Raw genomic sequence first — 25227 nt, 5'->3', positions numbered from 1 at the left:
TAAATGTATTTAATTCAGTAGTAGCAGATAGCTTTTTAACTCATTTCTGGCTGTTACTATTATTGTAAGTTTTGTGTCTATTGGTAATAAATAGGGCTACTTTAGAATCTTTGTTTTTGCATGAATAATAATTAAAAAAAAAAGATCCATCAATGTTTCCAGTAATATTGCTGCACCATTTTCCCTTCAGTAGCCATCAGCTCTGCTGTTCCTGTGAGGCTGCTGCGAGGTGACTCATTTAGCAACGTATTATTGCATCACTGGAACATGATGTAAGGCACATCAAGCATTATTAAATTAGCCTGAATTTTGCAGGATGACAGTAACTTTTTATGCACATTAACACCATATTTAGTGTTCCTTATGGGAATATATTTCAAGTAAACATAATAAGACTTATTTCAGATTGCTTTTCAGGATTTCCCCCTTTCTTGTTTATCAGGAAGAAAATAAATGCTTCAACAGAATATTGAGAGAGAGAGTAGCCTTTGTGCATCTTTAGAGCATGTTTTGTGTTTCATAAATTGAATTAAATGTATGCTGTTACTTGAGTAGTACCTTGGAGAAGAAGTTAGCTTATTGTATCATTGCAAGTTGACTTGGAACAAACTTATCCATCTTTCACCTTTGCTATGATTCAACACAGAAACATTCTCATCATCTGGATACCACTCAGAGCTAAATTTATATATGCCTGACTCACTTGTGCTAAAAAGCATTACAGAATTTAATATAGTATAGGGCTGAGCAATGGCACTTAATACGGTTGGCAGTTTTGGGGTTGTTTTGTTTTTACAAAAATTCCTGACCTTTCTGTGTTCATTTCAGAATAACTTTCTTCACAACTGAATGAGACTTTAAGAGGTTTGCATCTTGTCTGCAAGTTTTAGCAATGTATTAAAGAACAAATATAGTTTTTCATGATTGGAAGTTTATCGTATTTAACATCCTTCACACACCAAAAAAGTTGTTTTAGTTTTGTACAAAAAAAAAATAATTATGATGGTTCTTACCAAATGCACTACAAGAACTTGGAAATAAACCAAAAAATGCCTTTAAAACCTATTTTTGGACAATTTAACGGATCACTTTGGCAAAAGTAATGTTTGCAAGTATATGTTACTTTGCATTTGCATAGAAAGAAATTTGCCTCCTTCAAATTCAACGAGTTTTAAGCCATTTGAGCAGAATACAAGCAAGAGTAATACAAACATTGTATTACTACATGTATGGTGCTGCGCAAAGTAGTGTCTCACAGGACATTCCAGCAGCTATCTTGCATGAAGAGGAAGTGTTACAAAAGTTGAGCAACTCCAGAAAGTAACATTACTGTCAAGGCAAAATTAATGTAGAGAGGAATTTCAACCACAATAAAAATGAGAAAACTTAAAGAATAAAAGACTACCTGAGAATGTGATGTTCTCATTTTTGTTCCACATCGCCTGTGATTGCCTTTGGTATGTGAATATTTAATTCTAAATCCACAGATGATGTAAGCTGTTGTATTATTTAAAAATAAAAAATCTAGTTAATGGGAAGAAGTACCATTGAGCAAAGCTGTGCGTAAGTCACAAACTGGAGAGCCTGTGTGATGTAAATTGTGACTGGGAAAGTAAGCGGTGTACTGAAAGTTTTTCAGCATTGCCACTCACTGCCTAGTTATTGTGATGGGAAATGTAAGTTGTCTGGAGAGAACATAAGAGCTCTCTCCTAATGTGCGTAGGCAAAAAAAGCCAATTTGTGTTACTGATGAAGTGGTGAGTGATATGCAAGCAAGTATCTGTAGAAGGATGTAGATGCTAACTTGCTGTTTAAAGAAAATGAATAAAGTTGTGACTAGCACAAACTGAGAAGTATTTTTAATATATTCGTAAAGTATGTAATTATAAGACATATATATAGTAAAATGCAGATGATTTAACTTTTTTAGTAAAGTATCAAGTAGTATGGAACATGTGGAAGCACAAGACAAAAATATGCATATCAGAAGTTCCGAGTCAAAATATGTGAGTCAAAAATCAGGTTTACTGACAAAAATGGAAAAATGAACTTTATGAAGAATGAAATTTGAAATATGCATTGTGCAAGAACAAAACTTGGAATGAGCAAGAGTGAAAGAACTGAGTGAGTGTGAATACTGGGATAGAATAGCATTTTAGTGGTATCTGATGGCTGCAATGTTACTTAAAATGTGTGAGTCAAGGAAGAAAAATGTGTTTGGAGCAAATCACAGTTTAAAATGTCTGTTCTTTACATGTGTATGAAGGTCTCCAAACAAATCTTCCTCCAGCTGCAGGTGTAGCTCTCAAATAGCAGTGTGAATGCTCTTTGCAATTGCTTCTGAATTTTGTTTGCCAAGTTTCTAACAATTCATTACTCTAATACAAGGGCTGTTCTACCAGTCTGCTAACATGCTTCACCTTGGCATTATATGTTAAGGAATACTGAACGCTGGTGATCTTGTTAGAAGATGAAAAGTAATGGACAAGTGTGCAGAACAGACAGGTTAGGTGTATCTTCATCGTCCTAGTGAGAGCTTCTTAGTTTCTTCCTGGTAACCTGATGCACGTCTGAAGTTTGCGTGTGCAAGTGTTGTCTTCTCATGCTCACTAACAGAGTTTCAGGAGTTTTCATTTCTTTCTGCAGGAACTCTGTTCATATCCTGAAACATTTTTTTTTATTTTTTTTTATTGCTTGTCTGTAACACTTCCGTCCCTCTTCAGCTTCCTTGGGAGAAATAATCAGATGGTTACTCTGTGTTGAGGCTGCACCATCTGCTCCTATGGTACTGTAGTGTTATTGAAAAGATTTATGTGTATATATATATATATATATGTATATGTATATATGTGTGTGTGTGAACTAAATTAAAGGGTTTAAATTAATAGAAATTTAAATAACTGTCTCAGGAATAACAGTAGTAGGCATATTTAGATCGTACCTAGGCAGTAGAACGTAAAGGAAAATAATATTCTAGGAGAAGGGATGCTAGAATATGAATAATCCTCTCTGAAGAATGTTAAGCACATTGTGTGTATCAGATCCTGTCTGTTTTTTTTTTGCTGTTTTGGAATAGCTACTGGTAGAATGAGTTACTAGTTGTTTTTATTAGATATTGAAAGAATGTATAGAATATACCTATCAGTACAAGTGTTTATAATAAGAAAATATGCACACTTTAAGCTAATGAGAAAACACAGGTGCTGCAGAGGGGCTACCATTTCATAATTAAAAAAAATAAATTAGAATTTAGTGCTAATGAAAGATGTCGAGTTGCATCAGCTGTGTATACAAAATACTTTTACTTTTTTTTTTTTTTTTTAAATCAACATGTCTATTAAACAGCCATAAGAAAGCTTTTCCTACTCGCTGTTGGCAGTGTGTTTGGAGCTGCTTTGGATGGATCTTCCCGAGAGGCAGAGAAGTATGTGATGAGCTGGACATTTCTTATTTGTGGGATCTTACAAGACTACAAGTAGTAGTGCTAGTTACTTGTTTTCTGAACTCATATAGTTTAAGGAACCATTTAGAGACCATAGTGTCTGTTTAAATCCAAGTAATACAGAGTTACAGAAGCATTGAAAACAAAATTTAGTGTTGTGGAGTTTTTTAACACCAGAATAACTTAAAAGCTGACAAACTGATTTTATTTTGTAAATTTTCTCCTTTTAATCTCCTCCTCTCTGACACCTTTGATATCAAGTGTCTCCCCAAAACAGGTTTTTACAGCTGAACTATCAGTTTCCTAGAAACGTGGCTTCTGAAGGAAAGGCAGACACAATGTGAACTGAAGCAGCAGCTCTGGGTTCTGCTAGCTGATGTTGTCTTAGAAGGATATGAGATGGGATATACATATTTAAGGGCAGGTGGGATATCCAAATGTGAGTTTAATTTTGCTCCATTTTACTTCTCAAGTAAAATCGAGTGATATTAATTTTCTCTTGATTATGATTTATTAGAACTGAATTATTTCTTGTGCTACTGGGAAAATATCTCCTGCCTCTCAGCAGATAGGGAGCCTGCTCATACGCAGAACCTAAAAAATGTACTGGACACAAATGTAATTTCTTTTTCCAGAGCTAGAGGTGACCACCTGAAGTTAATCAGGGAAGACATCCCCTCGAAGGAAGTGGGTAGCAGGTGTTGGGAATCAGTTATAGGTGGGGGGGATGCTATTTATAAAAAGGGAACAGTTCGGGGAGGAAGCATTTTGAATGTTTTAAAGCAGACAAACTGTTACTTGTGTTTGTCTTTCTTTCTCACGCTATTCATGATCAGCAAATTTTCTTCCTTCCTTTTAATTTTTGATAGTTTGGTTGTGTTTGAGGTAATTAATATCCTCTACATCAATATGTGTAATATTTTCTATGTTGCTGCATAAGGAAGAAAGAAGCATCCAGTTAAGTCCATATATGTATTTTTTTTGTCAGATGCTATTTGCCTTTAGCTTATCTTACTGCCAAAGTTGGGTGCTTCTCAATTATGTGTTTATGGTATAATTGCAGGATTGGGAAAAGATGAGCTCACTTGTCTTCTCCCAGCCGTTCCTCGATTTAATGAGCTGGAGTGCCCTTTGGATTTTCTTGCAGTGTTTATTCTTTCTGTCTAACCTCTTGAGCCCCCATTTACTTTTCCTTTCTTTCTTCAGAGAGCAAGTCCCATCTCAAACTCTTTAGCTTCACAGATTACTGCTCTCAAGATGAACACAGGTCCTGAAAGGAACTGGGCAGGGGAGTTCAGAATAGTGTAAGCAGTGTGTGACTTGGCATTTGCTGCCTGGGATGGGCTCGCAAAGACTGGAGCTTGAGCCTGAGGCAGGCAGTAGATGGGATGTAAAGAAGATGTGCAGATTTGCCATTTTGATTCCACTTCCATGGAACTAAGCTATCCATCTTGGATTGGGTTCAGGTGTGTCACAGAGTGCTTTTCAAGGCGATAGTGCTCCTAATGCCACGGGTCTCTAAATAGCAGGGGGAGAAGGACGACATTCATTCAGGAGTTGGGGAGAGGGCAGGACTGTAGCCTAAGATAAATATTCACAGGGTTTGACTGTCCATTTGGTAACCCCTGGCTTAATAGGGATTAACTTTGGCTTTATTGTATGTGAAAACATACGGGTCTTCCATGTTAAGTCCTAACAGTTATCTGGTTGCTGTATTAACGACAGTTCCTGAGCCATTGCTATATTACGCATTTTCTGACTTTCTGGTGTCTTGAGATTTTTTCTCTTGTTTGTGTGGGAGAGGAGATAGCACAGCTTCCACGCCATATACACGAAACTATACTAATCGTATAGAATCTTTTATAAGAATTTTGCTGAAAATGCAGGGGGAGAAGCAGATGCAAGGATACTTTGAGCTTTACAGTATCCTTTTTAGTTTGGCTTCTGTAAATAAGATTCAGCATAGAAGCTTTTATTATAATATTGATTTTTCATGCTTGTATGTTGTAATCATAGAAAAAGGCAAGAAGGCTGGTACCAAAAAATAAATAAATAAAATTAAAGAATAGATGAATAAACCCTCAGCTGCTTCTTTTCTGACATTTTGCAGTTCTCCACAAACCTTCTGCTTCTGTATAATCACAGTAAGGAAGCTGTTCAAATTACTGTTTTCATAATGTAGCAAAGAGATTCAAAGGCAAAGGGAGGGGAGCCTGACCTGTAATCACAATGCTTAGTAATGCCTTCCTAGAATTCAGTGAGCAAGGCAAAAATACCTTGCCCCGGGGAATGAGCAAAGACAAGCTGAGCCAGCGTAACCTCGGGGATTGGACACCAACATCAGCAGGGCGCTGCTTTTACAAGTGGAAGACAGAATTTGTAGTCTTGCCAATATGTGGTGGCAGTGCGGGGGAGCCGCTGTCACATAGGAGGGGAAAAAGGTATTCGTTCTACATCCTGGTATTAATTGGGTGCTTTGAAGCCATTTGGATGCCAAAGAAACACACAGTTTCCATCCCTTTGCATTTGATCTTTCTCTCTCCCACTGCCTAAAAGAACATCGTTAGAATCATATATAACTTCTTCCCATGATATCCTCTTCCCCCTCCCTGTCCCCATGCTCAGTCCCAGTAACACTGCATGCACACAAACAGAATTAGCCGTGCTAGCAGATTTTGCTTAGGCATATGCACAGAATAATGTGCGTATCTAGATCCTAATGATCCAGAAAAACCTTTATTGATATATTATTGCAATGTATCAACAAGCAATATATCGATACCTTGATATTTTTCGGAGTTAATGTTAATTAGGAAGACAGTTAAGCTAAATCTGTGTTATTTTGTTTACGATGTTGCATCACTTCGGTGTTCAGTACCCTAGGTAGCTGTTTTTTACTCCAGCGAGCTAGATTAGCCTGATTACACTGGCAGGATGCAGTTGATGGATGACTGTCATTATCTTCTCAAACCTGCATGATACTTTAGGTATAGGAGGTGATAATTAAATTTTCAAGAGACTACATTAAGATTATAAGATCTGAATATTTTTTTAAAATGAGAAATATGTTTGCAATTATCGACACGTTGTTAGAGAATCCTCTCCTGGGATGTTTTATTTACAACCCCTGATTTCCTTCAAATTGATCAAGAAAAAATGCCTAAGTTATCATATAACACTTCAGACAATTTTTTTCTTAATTCTGATATGTTGCTACTCCTGAATCAGACCAAAAATGTATCTGATCAAATCTATCGGTAATGGCTTGGAGAGGTACAGGTTAGCACAATATATTTAATGAAACCTTGTTTGAGACAAAACACTAGAGAGGATCATAATTAATGCCTCATTTTCTGCCAGTTGCTATTGATTACTCATTCAGGGTCCCTTTGTTCTCAAAATGGTAACACTGTATTTCACATTACTATTTGATGATATTCTCAGGATGAGATTCTTTAGTAACACGCTGATAATTGCAAACATATCTCCAGAATTTAAATTTAAAATGAATTTACATCATATGTCAGTTTTTTCCCAAGTTCAGCTCTATCTTGAAGTGCATATTCATTACAGTTGCCAAAGATTGCAGAGTTGAGTGAAGTGCAATTCAACATTTTGTATCTTGGTTATATATATGGCTTAAACTGGATGACATGAAACTTGGATGAATGGTTTTTCTGCAGCCCAAAGCTCTGTACCGTACCAGTATTTCACAGAGCAATTATTAGAGTGTTTTACTTTCGTGCTAGCTTGTCCTTTGACGTCGCAGCAACCACGTGCACAACTTAGCGGGGGACCTTGCAAGTTTAGGGGAGTTTGACTTCTCCATTTTGCTGCTTTCTTTGAAACTAGTCCATGCAAATTGTCAGATTTAGCTGTAAAACAAGACATATAAAATACTAAGACACGTCATATATGTTCTTTAAGTCTTCACCCAAATGGCTTGCTGAATAAAAGCAACAGAACATCAAACTTCTGCTGTGCCAGTGCAGGATTTCATGTGTATAGGAAGGCAAGGAGTGCACTTGCTGCCTGTTCTGTGTAATTCTGGGAAATGCTGAGGAACTTTGTCTACAAGCGTGTCTCTCTTTCACAGAATTGGTCTAGTTGCCTTCTGCAGGCTAGTCAAGAAATGGGGGGATTAGGTTGAGATGAGAGCTGTTCTGTCCTTTTACTGTAATGAAGTAATGTAGCCAAGCCCCAGTTGTTACCTAAACGCTTGGGTTAAGTAAGTACTTCGGTTGTTTGCCTCCCTTAAGTAGAGGCAGCCTGACTACTGGGACTACTTCCATAAACTTGTTGAAAAGTTCCAAAAAGTTCCAAATAGTTCCAAAAGCTAGGAGAAATGCTAACGAGTTGGCAGTTTTTTGGGGGTGCAGGGGAAGGAGGAGGTGTGAAGACCTAAGCTTGTTTGTAAGTTGCAACTCTTCGTTCACTTCCACAGCACAATGCCAACACAAAGTCCCTGTCATATCTGCTTGCATAGAATAATCCAATGTTTTTATTCTCAACCATATTATTATTTTGATAGAAAATAATAATGTAAAGGCATGCAGTTGTAGTTGGATTGCACTAGTGCATAACTTGGCTATAGCTACATTAATAAATTATTTCCTAATGTGCTTGCATTTAAAAAACAAGGTTAGCAAGATTTAGACTACTAGAAATGCTGATTGCTTGAGGGAATCACAAGGCCAAGTGCCTAGAACAGACAGATATTTTGAAATGGCAAAGCCTTCCATGTAGTAGTGAAGCCTATGGAGAGGGTTCATTAAAAACGTTCCTGTAGTTTGCTTTCATGTATCTGGGCTTTCCAAGCATTTGAGAGCTTCAAGGAGTGTTGTGTAAGGAGATGGCCACAGTTGTTTTTATATATTGAAGCAAGAAAATCAGAGAACTGTTTCCCAACGTGCTGGAGTTGTGCTGGCTGGTGTCCTGCAAGTTCACTGTAGGCAGAGGGGTGTTTTGGCAGCAGGTTGTATCACTGGGATCCTAGAGGTTGGAAGAGTTGGGCTGTGTAAAAGACAACTTCCAAAGTAGTCAAATTTTCTCTTATTCTGAATTTCTTTGGAAGAATGAACTTAAAATAATAAATTAAAATATCTTGAGCAAGGAGCGTGCTCTTTTTTGTACTGCAGCCATACCATTTTGGTATATCTGGTTAGTTTGAATGGAAGCTAACTTTGCATACAGGCAAGGGCAGCTGCAATGCAATATTTCTGGATTTCTGTGACTAAGACACATAAATACACCCAGACAGAGTCATGTTGCCCCACCATCATATGAAGATAGGATTCTTCTTCCACCACCTCACCGTTGCAGCGTTTGTATACCTGACTTCCCTGCGGTTCATTTTTCTGAGAATACTTTTCAGAAAAGGCACCCCTTCAAAGCACTTGTCTAGATACTGGCCCTTGTGGTTTTTGTTTGGGGGGAAAAAAAAGTCTTTTATTTTTGGACTCAGGTCATGCCGTTTCCCCTGAGGCTGTCAAAACTGTTTGTTGTTATTTTGCTGCAAGAGATGAACTTGAAAAGTAAAGCAGTCATGTTTACCTCTTTTCTCTGTTCCAGCCTCTTTAGAATTAGGATTGTTGTGTTCGTAGTTTATTGTAATAAAAGCCTTTTTTATTTTTTTCTTTGGATTGCTTATTGAATACACATTCCCTAGGGAAAAATGCTGCTTTAAATAAGTTCCTGTCTATTGAAGTTGGAAAGGTCTTAAAATCTGAAGAGGCTTTTTATTTATTTATTTGTTTTTAGGAATGATGCCCGTTTGTTTATAATCGTAATCCAAACAGGACTGGGCAGTGTTCAGAATAACCAGTCATTGATTATTCTGTAGTAATTGGATCCGTGCCTGGCAGATGAGGTTCGGCGGGGTGAGAGCGTTCTCTATGGGGAACGTCGCAGCCGACGTGTGGAAGCGATCCGCCTCTGCGCAGGGACCCCAGGCAGTTAGGCAGGAGAAGCCTGGTGTTGATAATACAAAGCTTTTTTGCTATCCTCAGTGGTATTTTGTATTCCTTTCTTTATCAGATGCCCTTAGGAAAGGATCAGTCCTAATCAATATTGCTTCTCAATTGGTTCAGACAGGCAGAAAAATCAATAAGATGAACTAATGACATCTATTTTTATTTTGTTCGGGAAGACTGAGGAATAATTACGAAATTTTAAACAGATGCCTCATTTGATGGTGGGAATGGCAGACAAAGGTTATGCTTTTTTTTGGTGGTGTTTTCGTTTAATTGGTTCGGCCTTTTTTGTTTGGTTGGGGTTTTTGTCCTTTTTTGTCTTCCAAGAGGGAGAGGAGGAATAAAAATTCATAATGAAATAGGTTATAGGCTGGGGTTGCACGGTTTGGGATGTACTGGATATGTATATTACCTACGCACTTATTTTATCTTCATAGTAGTCGTATTTCTTTGAAATTCGGGTTCCAATGGAAATGTGAAAATGTCAAGAACTGGAACACATAGAACAAAAGCAAGGGTGGCAAATAGTACGAGGTGAAGCCTTGAGGTGAAGTTGGGAAAAGGCACAGATACGTGGCTTTTGGAATGGCTTGGTGGAAGTGAATTGAAGACTTTCTACTGTTTTTTGTTGTGTCCATCTCTGTCCTTGCCTGCCCCTTGTGAATATAGGAACTAAGCTCTCCTTCTTCCTTCTTGGAGGTGTCTGTATGGATCCCATTGTATTTCCGAAGTCCCTGCTAGTGCTGGGAAGATGCTGGAAGGGAGCGGGGAGCGTTGTCTTCAGTGCGAGTGGGCTGTAGTTCCTAATTGTGTTTGACAGCTGCTCTGAGCAAGCAGGGGCTGGACGAGGTGACCTCCAGAGGTCCCTTCCAGCCTCAGCTTTTCTGCTGCTGTCAGTGGGGCCTTCTTTCTGCAACATGAAATAACTATCACAGTGCTTCTTCCCCAAGGGCTGTGCAAAGAAGCTTTCCTTCAGTCCTGGATGTTCCTGGGCTGAAGGTCGAGTTTTACTTTTTGGTTAATTCTTAGGATAAGAACAGAATTAGTTTCACATTTTCTTTTAGACGGCGTTGGCTTGAAAGCAGTGCTTTTCACAAGATAGAGGTTTCCTATTCAGGCCTTAATATGAAAGGTGAGGCGAATTGGCAGCAATGCTGCCTGCTCACGTTCCAGAGAGCTGCTGCAGCCCTATGAAGCCGCGGTGTTGAAGCAGTTGTTGCCGTTACCCAGCCTGTAGATGTGCCTGTCTGATGGCCTGGGGAACCTGCCGTGTGCAGCAACTTTGTCTGCAAGAGTGGTTTGAGAGGACGAGGAAAGTTGGCTTGGCTGAAAGGAGGTGACACTTCTGGCTTATGTTGGTGTAAATGTTAATCCCATAAGTTTTTGTCTTGCATCATCTAGTAATTGAAATGTTAGCACAGTTTGAATGCCGGCAAACACCATTTGTAATCCTGCCATCCAACAGCCGCGTGTTCTACCTCACCCACAGTGCGAGGACTGGGCTGCAGAGTGACCTGGTATGAAGAAATGAGAAGCAAATTATTTGGATCTGAAGACTGTTGGTTCCATGGTGACCATAAAACACCATCTGATTTTCCTAAATATATAAAAAGCAAAGTAAAGAGACTTGAGCTGTGTGTAATACCGAATGCATGTTGGTGTAGGAGGAAAGTTGTATGCAACATCCAGTGCTAAAGCTGCAGCGAATGCCTTTTTACTGCTTGGTAGCATTATATTCCCTGTACAAACACTTCTTAGAGTTTCACCCCTTAGGTGAAAAAGCTTAGGGGATTTTTCAACTAAAACAAGGCTAAGTATGTTACTGGCCATGGAAAAAACTAGGTTCCCATAAATCACCTGTGTTCGTTTCAGTTTCACAGAAATCCAAATACTGTGAGGCCAAATAATACATAATGCACTTGTTAACAGTTCAGAATGTGTTCGTATTTACTGCATGAAAAGGAAACAAAAAGCATTCAACTACATTGTTGTAGTTTTTAAAATGTCATAATGTTTTATATTCTGTGCATTAATCTGTTATCTCTTTTGTTTGTTTGATATTTTGGGATGATTCTTCCATGTTTTTATGAATGTAATATAGTTTTGAATTTCTAAGCATGTGCTAAAACCCAATGTTAAACCATAAACTTTCAGCAGTTTTTATCAATTATGTTTATATTGTATAGTAGATGGTGTGACATTGCAAACTAAACAAAGTATTACAATTTTTATTTGTAATTTAAGTATGAATTGTTTCTTTCAGACCTCATAAACAGAAATGGTTCTGTTTGGAGGCTCACAGCAAAACTCTCTCCACCTTTCTGAATTACACAGCCGTGTATTTTCTAAATGCTAATTTTAAGAAGTTGACTCCTTTGAATTCAAAGGCCTTCACTGAAAACCTAGTAAATTCCTATAAATGGCAAGCAGAATATGTACAGTGAATAGTTTGTTAGCCTGGTATATTAACAGCTTAATTATTACAGAGCTTAATTTTACTTCTGTCTGTGTATTTTGCAGTCTAGCCTGCTTCGGTCAGATATGGGTCTTGGAAGCCCAGGTCAGCTGTCATCCTCGGGAAAACCTGGAACAGCCTACTACCCTTTCTCTGGTACCAATCAGCGCCGAAGACCACTTCATGACTCACCAGCTCTTGGTGAGTAATACAGACAGTTTTTAAACTTTCATTCGTGATGTGTTTCTGCAGACTTTATTATTTTCTGTGACAGCTCAGTTTGTATACCGGTAATTGCTCTTTACTGAGCAATTCAAATTACAGCAAACTGCTGTATAAGAGAGAGAAAGCAGAATTACAGAAATTTTCTTTGAGATGCTGGTGTGAATTCTATACTGATCAGTATTGCTTATAAAACAAACAAGAAACTCCAATAAAAACCTTAATTGCAAAAGCAATAATGACAGATGGATAGGAGTTGATGACCAGCTGAGTGCCCTTAACCCATGCCATCATTAACTCCTGGAAATGCCTGACCTTGAGGTCATTACCATTATTTAGTAGGGGAAAGACACAAAGGGGAAACAATTATCCTTTTATATGCTAAAAGTAACTTTATTTAGGGCAATACATAGTTCATTGTAATTGGTTCAACATGCCTTTAAAGTTCTTAGAAACTGGAGACTAGTAGTTTACTCTAAAATCCAACTACCTTGCAAATAAGCAGGCAAGAACTTGCTTGAAGTAGTTATACTACAACAGGATTTGTATTCTGGAGATACTTTTTGATAAATAAAGCTTTTCTTCTCAATCGTAGTCACTGGTAATATTTCATAGCTCTAAAGTCTTTTTGTTGAAGTAGGGAATCAAGAATGAGCCAGCTGTTCTATCATTTCTGCAGTAGGAGTATCCTAAATAATTTGGTATGCACGGTAGTTTGTTTTTTTTTTTTTTTTTTTTTTAAAAAAAAAAAAGTACAAAAAGAGAGACTGTAACTTGATATTCCAGTTTAAAAGCTACCATATTTCAGTGTTGGCATTTTATGTCGTTGTGATTGCTCTAGTTTTGCGTATTTTTTGAATGTCCTTTATTTTGTATAGCACTTACATTTGTTATGAAAATTTTGCTTGTTGGAACCATGTAACTTAAACCATACTTTACCCAAAATTTCGTTTTTATCAAATGCAAATTGTTTCTTGAAGTAACTTGAGTATTAACTAGAAATTGCAAAACCTTTGGACATTAAAATAGTCCTGAACATGCTTGTTTTTTTTTTTTTTTAAACCTATAATTATAAAAATGTGACTTTGGAACTTTACCTATATGTACATATAAATACATTTTCATGTAGTTTATTTAACATGTTGTCAAGACAACCACCATTTAATCTGGGGTTGCCTTTCTTTACAAATGCTTGAAAGTATTCATGTTCCTTAGAATATGAGAACCAAATGCAGACATTCTTCAAGTCTGTTTTAGAAGAGGAACAATCTAAGGAAAGTTCAGTGATATATTCAGTGAAAGTTAAGTGAAATATTTTGTTTGCTTTTTGGAAGGTTGGTTAAACTTCCATAGAAAAGACTTGTAATAACACAGTAACAATAATTAATTGTTATTAGCCTCCATTGAATCAGTTGTAGTGAGAAACTGATGTAATAGTAACTTGCTATGGTTATGGACACCAGGGTGTCTGTTACACCATGACTTTGAAGGCTGGACAGAGTGACGTTAAGTGGGAAGAAAAGTTGAGAAGGTGTATGAAACAACCACGTATTCAAGGACGTAATATAAATTAGACAACCTGGTTTAGGATTCTCCCTCAGTGATTAACTTACAGTTTCTGGTGCAAACTGTATAGAGCTGAAGTTCCAGGTATTAAATTAGACATAATGAAGGTAAGCATGGTGTTCTCAGAGTAGTGCTCATGTTTATTTTTGGTTGAAGGAGAAACTCGAGGTATATTACCCTTTTCAAACTTCCTCTTTCTGTCGAGGCTGACTCTGCCAGGCTGTAACTGGGACATGGGAAGGTGGGGCTTACAAATTTATGAATTTCAAGTTTTTCCCCAAGTCCCAGAAAAGTGAAATTGTATCTCGAGTCTCATTTCCAGCAGCTAGAGAAAGCAGGCCTGAAATACTTTCTGCTATTTTTTAAGTGGTGTAGTTAAATGGTATAGAACTCCTGGCTAATAATTTAAAGAAAAGTTGAATTAGGGCATTGCCAGGATTTTTAACAAACTTTATTTATATTTGCTACTTTAAGATTGTTGAAATCATCCAGTGTGCCCTTCTAGGTCATGCTTTGTGTGCAGTGTAAATACCTCTCACAGAAGTGTTTTTTCTTTCTTTTCAAACACCTCCTATGGCATGATCTGAGTGAAGATATCCAGCAAATATTTTTCCAGTAGTTGTGTGGGTTTATTACACATGGGAATGAGTAATTAGTTTTTATCTTGTCATATCTTATACTGAAACTGTTATTATACTCTTCTGAATGAAAACAGAAAAATAGGAGTTCTGTATTTTAATTGAAGACTCAATCAGTCAACTGTAGAAACGATAACATTGCCAGATACCCAGCACAGAACATCCGTTAACTTCTAATTTGCACGTATAGTAAGCATTCAGATTAATTTCATTAGCAGCTAACTAAACTGGTTCAGGTTCTTGATTTAGATAGTGAAATTGCTGACTACTTCTGTGTTGTTAAAATTATTATTGGTAGATACATAACTAGCCTCCTTCTATCTTTAATGTAACATGAAAAAAAAATGAGTTGCATTAACTTCTACTTAAGTATTTAGGTCATTGCATATCCTATTATTTACAACCTTTCTATAGACTAAATGCTATAGAAATTTACATCATGTTTGTATTTTTAGCACATAATGTTTCATAAATTCCTTTTTCATAGTTCTGTCTTTACTCTGAAATGCAGAAGGGGAGAGAATGTTTATTGCTAATCAGTCTGGTTTTCTTCATGGTTATCTCAAAATCTTTCTTTTGTTTCTTACCAAGTGTATAATGGCATCAACATATCCTGCAATGTTAGTGTTCTTAGGATTTGAAAGTAATTGTTTAGGAAAGCTTTATATTAGAAAAGATCACTTGCATGTTACCTATTTAAGCACCTTCTTGCATTGATGAGAGATACAAATTTAATTGGCGCAAAATTAAAAACAAAGAATGGATTTAAAAAGAAATCTGCTGTGGAAAGAAAAACTGTATGGAGTGGATAGTTGTTATTTTCCATCTGCAGCATAGATGCTTGATCAAATGTGTTGTTTCTCTACGTACAGATCCTCTGCAGACAAAGAAAGTAAGAAAGGTGCCCCCAGGTTTGCCTTCTTCTGTAAGTATGACATTTTTTACTTATAGTAAGTAAAGTGGGCTCAGGCTGGGTTTTATGTACCTGACGCACTAATTATTCAACTTATCGTTAGGGAGGGTGTCCACTGGACATGAACAGCTAGGGTAGGCAATTGGGAGTGGTTCTCGAGGACTAAATACACATTTGATGTGTAATTTTTAGATTTCATAGCGGTGATTTGTAGCTTGCTCATATGCTCCTACCCACTTGTCCCTGTCATTTGAATTCCTCTCTTGGGAAGAGAGCTGGGCCAGGAGCTGTCAAAGAAGATCTCCTGTACAGGTCTTTTGATGTTTAATTAGTCATTATGTTGCTGAACAGGAGGACAGACAGAGATTAATAGCTGAGAATCTTAGAAATTTACATTTGTAATAATCCCAGTGGAGCTGAAGACATTAAGATTCGGAGGACATGTACAGCTCAGCTTGCCTCAGTAGGACTGAGGTTATTAATATGCATAAATCACCGAGTCAGATGTTCATTGTGAAGCCCTGGTGGATTTTAAAGCCTTCATTAAGCCTTTCCTAACTTCAGCCTAGCATCAGGAAAGCTTTCAAGCAACTAGTTTGTTGATCCCTCTTCGCTTGAAAATTTATCCTTCGAGAATAAAGGGCTTTGATGAAAAAGGTTGGAAGGGTTTTGGTGGAAAAATCATTAATGGCTGTGATAATCTAATGCTATAGGGGTGTTTTGTGGTATTAAATATGCTTTATTCTTAAAAGGAAGAAAATTGTTTATAAATGAATCTGCATTTAAAGATCCACGTGAAGTGAAAAATCCCCAGTGAAGTGAAGGACAGAATTATTTTTCTCCCTGCTCAGAACAAACAGGAGGGGAGGGGGAAGCGCTGCTGCCTTGCGGGGTACATCTCTTTGTTGTGTAAATGGATGTTGGGCTTTTATTTGGCAGTACTTAACACATGGGCGCAGGTGCACTTGGATGAGTCATAACTCAAAGCCGGATAGGCTGAATAGCGCACGGCACGGGCAGCGGTAATAGAGCGGGAGCGAAATGGCTCTGAGCTTTTTATTCTGTATTAAGGCTGAGGCATGGCTGGTGTCTTCCAGTCCTTGCATCTCCCCCGGTCTCTCCTCCCTCTCTTGCCCTTCTCCCTCCCCCTGCTCACGGTGGTGCATACGGAAACCGGGATCTGAAATCCTATTTTAACCATACTTCCAGATGGAGCTGAGATAGCGCAGATAGCCTGGGGCAGCTGTGCTCTGAACCTGCAGCCTACCTGGAAGCCAGGATTGCAGCTGCAGGCACTCTTAAAAGCTTTTGCTTGCATAAGCACTTGGGCCCCACTAGAGGCTGAATAGCTGCTTGATAAACAAAATGAACACAATGCCTCAAATCATTATTCCCGAGGCCAGGAATATTCTTCTTCTGCCTTTTTTTCTCTCCTTTCTTTCCCTCCTTCAGCAGCAGCTAAAAATAGTTTGGCAATTTACATTTTAACAGTTGTGTGTTATGTAGGGTGGCTTTACAGTCTAGCAGATGATTTCTGCTAGATTAACAAAAATATATTAAAAATGTCAGAGAAGCTAAAACACGTAGCAGTGCAGTTTCCATGTAATTTATTACTGTAATTCTAGGAGAGTAATAAAACTTGCATTACATGTTTAATATTTAGTAGCATTAGCCAGGTAAAGAGATCATTTTAGTGAATGAAAAATTTATCTCATTTCTCTTACTAGGCATTAATTTTAAGAAGCAGTATTTTTCAAATGTTTTTCATTTAATTTTTCTTTTGAATGAAGACAACAAAATGCTGATTAAATTTTATTTGTATTAACACTGTACCGGTCGGAGCAGTGAAGCACAGTTTCTGTGAAGAATCAAAGATTTCTATGCTGCTTTTTTAAAGCACCGTTTCTCCGTTTAAATGCTTTCGGTGCTGAATAGAGCCATGAAGAAAGATGACAGATTATGAAAAAAAGTGCTCTGAGATGTTTTGTTTAGCATGCGGCACAAAACTAAAATTTACTGGCCATCATAGGAAACTTAAATTGAGTTGATAATTATTCAAGTGTTGTCTTTACTTATTTTAACTAGACTTTGGTAAGAAATCAATGTATGGTGGCAAAGATAAAATTGTTTTAGCTGATAGGTAGTGCAGAGAAGTGTAATTATAGTATGGGAGGTCACAAGAAAGATAGTGGATTCTTAATGTGACACGATAAAAGGATCTGGATTTTTTTTATATATTTTACAGTTTTCTCTAATGGTTTTGTGTTAGTATGGGGCGACTATGGCAATGGGTAGTCTAGTAATTGTCTAGGTAACTAATTCAGTAGTTAATTGTCTAGGTAACTAATTCAGATATGATGATTTCTTTAATTCTACTTTGTTTCTTTTGCTCTTGGATATGCATGGTATTTTCTGAAATTGCTTGCTTTCAGACTTACCATTCTTCATGTGTTTCTATCAGGCCCAAAGTAAAACTAGTTACATAGAGAAGTGCTAATTAATTGTTTAGTTACCTTCTGGAATGCGACTTGGAATCCGGATTTGTCCTTTTACTGTGAAAACTAATTGCACCAAAGGAGTGTATTTTTAAGTTCTGCTATCTCAAGTTGGCTAAGTGGTGAGTCATTGCCCCAAAACATTTTTGATGCTGACATGCAAGTGTTTGTGTTGAGCTATTAACTACTAAATGTAAAGCTTTGGGAGAAGGATAAAAACTAAAAATCAGTGATTTACTTTCTTAATTAGCTCAAACTTGAACTGAGATTTTTGAGCCGTTGATTTTTTACTAACAGATAAAATGTATATTTTTTTTTCAGTGGCAGTTGCATTCGCAGAGATTCTAAACTCTTGCAGTATTTCTGAGAATTTCTCAGACTGTAGGAGTTGTCCTAACTAATCCAAGAAACATTAATAACATCATGTGACTCAAAACCAATTGTAACTAATTGGTGGGGCACGAGTTACCTATAGAGAGTCAGTGCTTTCAAAGAACTTCTTGATCTGCAGAGGGAGAACAGTAAGGCTTGCTTGGAAATGTGCAACGAGTTTGTAATCAAATTACCAATGTGCTATGAGCAGAAACATGGTACTGTTTACGTGTGTTGTCAAAAAATATTTCAGATCAATATTTATCATTAGCACCATGAGCAATAGCTGTTGTGTCATAATTGTAAGAGAAATATCGTATATATTTGTCATTTTTCCTTTGCCACTTAATTGGTCTTACATCAGAGAGTATAAATACTCGTGTGTTGATTTTTGTTGTTGTTGTTACAGAGAATTCTGTGACAAATGTTTTCTGTGTAGTGCCATTTCTAATAACTATTTTGAGCATTTTAGATTTTCCATAGCACCCAAGGCTATCAGTTAATATTAAACTTTTGATTGCCACCTATTTAATCAGATTGTCAAATAGACATTTTCCATCGGCAGAGATCTCTCTCCTAAATTTGAACTCTTTACTAAGCACGGAGAGAGGAAACTTGGTTTTTGTATGTAGAATTACCTCTGACAAACTAAAGGGCCTCTTTTCTAATATACTAGCCTTTTAAAGAATGAGCTTGAGAAGTACAAAATAATAATAAATAAATAAATAAATAATTGGTCTTACTCCTTTTTGTAATCCTTCCTACTTCCACTCCTTCCCAGGGTTAAAAGAGAGTACCTGAAGTAGGGGGTGGAAGTGATCTGGCTGTCTGTTTATCTGAAACCCAGTTTTTGAGATTTTAATATTTAGCGAATGTTGTATTTTTAATACAATCTAATGTGAGCAGACCTGCTTTAGAGAATTATCCTCACAATTAACAAGTTCAGTATGTATTGAAGTAGCCTGGTGTAAATCAACATCCTTGGAATAGTTTTATGAAGTCAGGGTCTCTTTTCTGAGAAGTATGTCTGAGTAAAACCTTTGGAGCATCCTGCCTGGATGGTGTTGAACTGAGTGTGACGTTGTGTCTAATTGTTTAATTTTCTTCATAAGATTTATTCCCACAGAACATGTCAGTGAGAAATGGTGCCAAAATGTAAAAAGTGGTATTTAGAGTTTGTTCAGAGCACTTCTGAGTTGCCTGGTGCAGTCGAGTGATGCATTCAACTGTCCGCCTTCAGCATGTAACACGCGGGGACATGAGTAACCCCGACCCTTGCCTCTGATGCTGTGCTGTGTTTTATAAGGCATTTTAAATAACGAAAGTGAGCAAATGAATCCCTATGGATAATGCAACGCAGAACTTGTGGTTTCTTCCTTGTGAGTCAGTCTTCCTTCTGCTTGATGCTTATTCTTTGGCCATCAGATTCAAAGTCTGATGCTTTTAGGGAACGGACTTAGTTGAAATAGATCTGAAAAGAGCAGTGAGTTAAGATTAGAGCATCCCACCTGCCCTTTGCTGTGCACGTGAAGTGAAAACCAGTCTGCTGGCACTGAACAGCTAAGCTGCTGTTGTGCTGTGAGCTCAGGTGGCGTTCTCGCTGCGTGAGGTGAGGTGAGGGACGTGATGTGTGTGCCCCTCTCTTCACAGCAGCCCCTGACCGTGGGCACGTGGTGGCTCCAGGGCTGCTGGCCTGCTGCCGGGCTGTGGCGTAGGCCACTGTGAGGTTGCTTTACTGAGACATCTTCTCTGTGAAAATCCCTCACATGCACGGTGGATTTACTGGTAGATTTTTTAGTTTTCTTTACACTTCCACAGCATAGCAAAATGAGCACAGTAGATGCTCCTAAAGTAGTGTAGATCTGCACAGGAGAATGTAAAGGCAGCGCCCGGCGGTGAGGCTGCCTTCTGAGGGGCGAGGTGACAGAGCAGCAAGCAGCTCGTCAACTGCTGAGAAGTTGCGCGGGGCTGCTCCAACTTGTGCTTCACCGGGAAGACAGACGAACGCTCCCGTTACCACAAACTAGAGCGTGGCACTTCACACACACAGCTCAGGAGAGCGGCTTTTTGTCCTCTCCTCCCCTCGGGGGGAGCAGGCAGGGCCGCCAGCCCGCAGGATGGGAGAGCCCCGGGCGGGCAGCAAATGGCGGCGCGGCCGCGGCTGCCCCCAGCCCGCGCAGCGCCGGGGGCGGAGCCGCCTCGGGGGGCCGCGCAGGGGGCGCTGCGGGGGCTCTGCCAGCAGGGGGCGCCCCCGCCGCGCGCCGCGCCCGGCGGCCGCTGGGAGGGGCTCGGGGCTCGGCCGCGGGCTGAGGAGAGCTCGGGCCCACAGCGCAGGGGGCTGAGCAGGGGCAGTGCTCGTACTTTTTTATTTTATTTTTTTTATTTTTATTTTTAACTTACAGCTAGCGGGAATTTTCTCCTAAAATCAAATTAAAAAAAAAATCAAAAAATCTTGCAATATAGCTACATAAAAGCACTGGGTAGGGTTTAATCTCAGTTACACTGGTATTTGTTCGTAGTTTTCTTGCTTTGTTACCATGTAATTAACAACGTGATTTCCACCTAAAGCAGTAAGGGCTGCTTCCTGAGGCTTTTGGTCTTGTCTGCTGGAAGAGCTGCGCTGTGCTCGGTGTGCACTTACAGATCACACTGACACCGGCCTTGCTGTGGTTAATCCTAATAAATGTTTGGCTGTGAAGTGCATCCTGCTAGGAGTCCTGAGGTGCATAGAATTTTTTTCTGAAATACCGCTAGTAGCTCAAAGTTGATATTTATATGTTATACACACATTTACACATACGGATACATATATACGTGTGTGTATTTTAGTTAGTAACTGGCTGTTCAGTATCAGATGACTTTCCAAGAATTTGTCTTTTCTCCTTTATTCCCCATTCCTTGTCTTTACTTCAGGGAGGCGTTGGTTGGGGTCAGTCTCCTCTGTCTCAGTTTCAGGTTTTTGTAGCGCTGATAAGAGCTTAATCACTTCTGAAACATCTGTGCCTTTTTCAAACGTGGCTGAAGTTGATAAAAACTTCCAACCCTGCGCAGAGTGGGGATAAAGGGAGAGCCTTCTAGGGCAGTTGTCTTAGCCTGCTGCCTTTGGAAATAAGGCTAACCTAGCCCCTCAGAAATGAAACAAATTAGGAAGAAGAACAGAATTGGCGTCCTCATCGATAGCAGGTTTGGGGTTGTATTAGGTTACTGTTTTTCAGAAAGATTTATGCCAGATCTCTGTGAGGAAACTCAAGGCTTACACATCACAGTTGCTTCTTTTGGTGAAAAGGGAACTTTGAATTATGTCTGACTCAAAATTATTGTAAAAGTTTTTGCTGCTTGTGTTTGAACAGACCCATTTGAAATAATAAAGCTGTGATTAAAAAGCAGTAACATTTTTCAAGTATTATGATACTGCAGTGTTGTTATGGCATATATTTGACCAGAGGATGGCTCTTGTCCATTGAGGCACTTACATAATTACCTTTTATGTGGTATGAGGATAATTTTCAGTGATCTGGAGCAATTATGTTTATTTTTTTCATAGACTCAAGTGCTGGGTTACATATGCTTACTGTGTATTTGCTTTGTGGCTCTGACAAATTGGACAAAAATGCGTTTCACATAAAAGATTGATTTTAGGAAGAACATACAGTTCATTCACAAAACCTCTTATTGTTAAAATCTTTATTCTGATACAGGTAGCTTGGTTTATTATTAGGACAGTATTTCACTTTGCATCAGATTTCATAATCTCTTTATATACTTTAGAAACAGGCAGCTTATTGTTTTTGACACACAGTACAGGGTCATGAGTGGAAACAATTCGGGCTACAAAGTGCATGTCAGTTCAGCACTCCTCTGCTGACGGCATGTCTGTCTGAAATCAAGTTTAAAAAATTGGCCCTGTCTCCAGCTGACTTGTTTTGTCAGGCTGAGTCATCAGATTAACCCTTGACTTGTCACCAAGGAAAATGGAGTAAACAACTGTACTGAGTATAGTATCACTGATCCAGCCCCGATTCATTTCACTGTAATGTCTCTTAAGAAAACAAATTTCAGAGCAGCTGTTGCTTAGCTTAAATGGGGATTAAAAAAAAAATGCGACCACAAAACCCAAATTTACTTGGGACTTCAGAAGTTCTTGGAATTGTTATCTGGTTGTAGTTCCTACAAATACAGAGTTAGTGGTAATGATATCACAGTTTTGTGCCCAGCTTTTCAAATTAGTCCATTTTAGGTCTGTTTTTCATATATTCTGCTCTAAGTAAACATCTGAGGGTTAGTTTGATATGCTTGAATTATGATTTGAACCCGTAACGTGAACTGACCTAACAAAGTACTGTGAGGAATAATGGCATAGCAAATGTAGAACAAGTACAGTGATGAATTTCAAGTATTGGACACGAAGATTTTATTCACATTGATGTCATTGAGGGTAGGACAACTAATTCGCTTTTCAGTAAAATGAAATTGGTACCCGTTTGATTTGTGGGGAAGTAATACCAGGAACAAATTCGTTTATTGAATCGTTACGGAGGTACCAGCCATTAAACCAGTTTGTCTACAAACAGCATTTGCAGTGGCATTATTCAGTTTTATTGTTGTCCTTGTTGTTGTTGTCTTAGCCATGTGTTGGCGAACAACGTCAATAATTCCTCTGTACTGGTAAATGTTAATTGTGTTAGTAAATATTACCAGTTACCATTACCTATGCACTTTTCATTACAGTTGCTCTGTACAGGTATTGGATGGTTGTGATGTGAAGTGTGCACACTGAGTGCCACACTGAGGAGGTAGTTTTCCTACTGAATGTTTTTACCCAGCTATTTCTAATACAGGTGGATAATGCTTAGTCTCGGAGGGGGGTCTTTATCATGCTCTTCTTCTCAAATAAACCTATTTTGAACATTGAGCATGTGTATGTGGAGGAACAGTAGCAATTACAAAGGTGTTGATGACAGCCTTTACTTGAAAGAAATGGATGTAGTCACCTGGAAGTGTATTTTAATGATTTAAGAGTTTGTGTGCTTGATTTATTTTAGGAAAAAAGAAAAAAAAAAAAAAGAGGGGAGGGGGGTGTCCTTACTTCTCCCCTCCTTTGAAAGCTGGAAGTGCATTTTCCAGTGTTGAGGGTTTTTTTTCCTAAGTTCTACACTCGTCTAAATCAGTGGTATGAGCCCAGTGCCCTTTGAGAAGCAGCACGTGCAGAGATGTGGAGCTGTGTTAGCAGATCTCATCTGCAGCGTCCCGAACCTTAGCGAGAAGCTGTAAGGCACGGCGTTGTGCGGTGCAAATCAGCGCTGCTTACGGCTCCTCTAGGGGCTGAACTGGGGCTCTGCGGTCCCTGGGGGCAGAAGGAAGCCGCCAGCCCTCCTGCGGGCCTGGCTGCTGCTGCGGCTGTGGTGCTGGAGGGAGCTGGGCTGTGCCTCGCTGCCCTGCACAGCTCCGTGCTTCTGGGCGCGGAGTTCTCCTCGCAGTCACAGCGCCGGGGCGCTCCGGCAGCTGGAGCCTTCAGGCCCTGCGGCAGGGTGGCTGTGCTCGGTCCCTGCCTGCCCTGTGCCCTCACAGGCACCGCGCTGGCCGTGTCCCGAGGCGAGCAGCCTTGTTCCGCTGCCCGTTTCCCCTGCTCGTGCCGCGACCCAAAGTTTTCCGCCCGCTTTCCCCCTCCCTGGCGCCCGCCGCCCCCTCAGCAGCTGCAGCCCGCGGCCGCCTCCCCGCCGCCCGTTGCCGCCTGAGGCGACGCCCGGCGGCGGGAGCTCGTTGGGGCCGGGGGCAGGCTGCGGGCTGCGGCCGCCCCCCCCCGCGTGCCGGGCGCGATGGTTCGGCCCTGCTTTGCATGCGCCGCCTCGCAGCGGCTCCACGTGCGCGGCGGAGGGGAGCCGCGGGCGGGCGGCGGGCGGATGCGGCGGCGGGAGGCGGGAGGCGGCGCACTTGGGCTGCAGCCCGGCGCCGCGCCAGCCTCGCCATGTACTGCGCCTACCCCGTGCCGGGCGTGGGCAGCAGCTCCCTCATGTACTACTACAACGGCAAGACGGTAAGGCGCCCGCCTTTGTTCCCGCTCCCCGGCCGGGCAGCCCGCGGCGGGGCGGGGAGGGGGGGGGGTGACCCGGGGGGGCGCCGCCGCCGCCGCCTCAGGACCGGGCGCCGGGAGCCGCGGCCGGGCCCGCTCGGCGCCCTCCGCCTCCGGCCCGGGCTCGGGGGCGCCCCCGGCCCCTCAGGGCGGCCCCGGGCCCCCGCAGCCGGCGCCCGGAGGCCGCGGAGCTCCCCTGGCCCCCGGGGAGAGGAGCTGAGGGGGCGCTGCGGGCAGCCCGGGGGGCCGAGGGGAGCCGCTGCCGCTCAGCCCGCGGCGTTCCGGGCTCGTCCCTCTCCTCCGGCGGCCCGCCGCGAGCTTTGTCTCCGGCACCAAACTTTTTGTGCGGGTTTGTGCGCGGCGCTGCCGGAGCCGGGGGTGCTGCGAGCTGCGCGGGGAGCCGCGAGGGAGCGGCGGGGAGCTGAGGGGGCTGAGGCAGAGCGCGCGGGCTCTGTTTCATTTCCTTTGGTCCCAACGCCAGCTGTCTTTCAAATATGAAATTATTTTTCTTTCATGTCTGCTCCGAAGCTCAAACAGTCCGTTTGAAGTTTTATGTGAAGATATATATAAGGCTTAAGTAAAATTAACCGTACAATACCCCTGAAGCAAAGGGAATATAACTTGCATGGAGTTTTGATTTTATTCTTTCTAGAGCACAGATCACTCTATTACAACATTTCTCTTTGTTCTTGTAGCAGGAAAAAAGGCTTTGATCTTATTAAGTATTTCCAGGCATATAGTGGATGGAAGTGCTGGTACTGTAGGCGAGCACGGCTTGAAAATTGATAGCATGTGCCTGTTACGGGTCAGAGGTGACCTTTATGAGCTTGAAGAGTTAGTAAATAGATGACAAATCATATGATGATCCTATATCATGTTGCCCAAGGTTTTATTTATTTTTTTTTTTAACTTCTTGCTGGCTTTTAGTGTTCTCTTTCCCAGGAATCCTGCAAGTTGGAACAAATTATTCATTTAAGTATCTAGAAGGAGGATATGAAGCTGAGGGGAGGTTTTTGTCTGTTTGTTTTTTTTAAGCACACAGTGTACACGCCAAATCTGTACGTGAAACTTTCTGTAATGGA

At 40.3% G+C, this 25227-nt stretch overlaps 1 protein-coding gene across 10 annotated transcripts in view; it reads left to right on the top strand.

Moving 5' to 3' along the window:
* The window catches only part of TCF12 (transcription factor 12), a 158617-nt gene that overhangs the window by 95066 nt on the left and 38324 nt on the right, over positions 1-25227 (top strand). For 7 of the 10 annotated variants that reach the window (XM_068696249.1, XM_068696250.1, XM_068696248.1 and 4 more), the window contains 2 exons: positions 11935-12070; positions 15168-15220. In XM_068696249.1, coding sequence (XP_068552350.1) covers positions 11935-12070; positions 15168-15220 — 189 coding nt within the window. Of the gene's footprint in view, positions 1-11934; positions 12071-15167; positions 15221-24040; positions 24110-25227 lie in introns of those variants that run through there. The other 3 variants (XM_068696254.1, XM_068696253.1, XM_068696252.1) reach the window with 1 other exon arrangement.

This window comes from Anas acuta, chromosome 12 (genome assembly GCF_963932015.1).
Source record: "Anas acuta chromosome 12, bAnaAcu1.1, whole genome shotgun sequence".
Taxonomy (NCBI): Eukaryota; Metazoa; Chordata; class Aves; order Anseriformes; family Anatidae; genus Anas; species Anas acuta.
The sequence above is the reverse complement of the archived record's forward strand: the minus strand, read 5'-3'. Positions and strand labels throughout refer to the sequence as shown.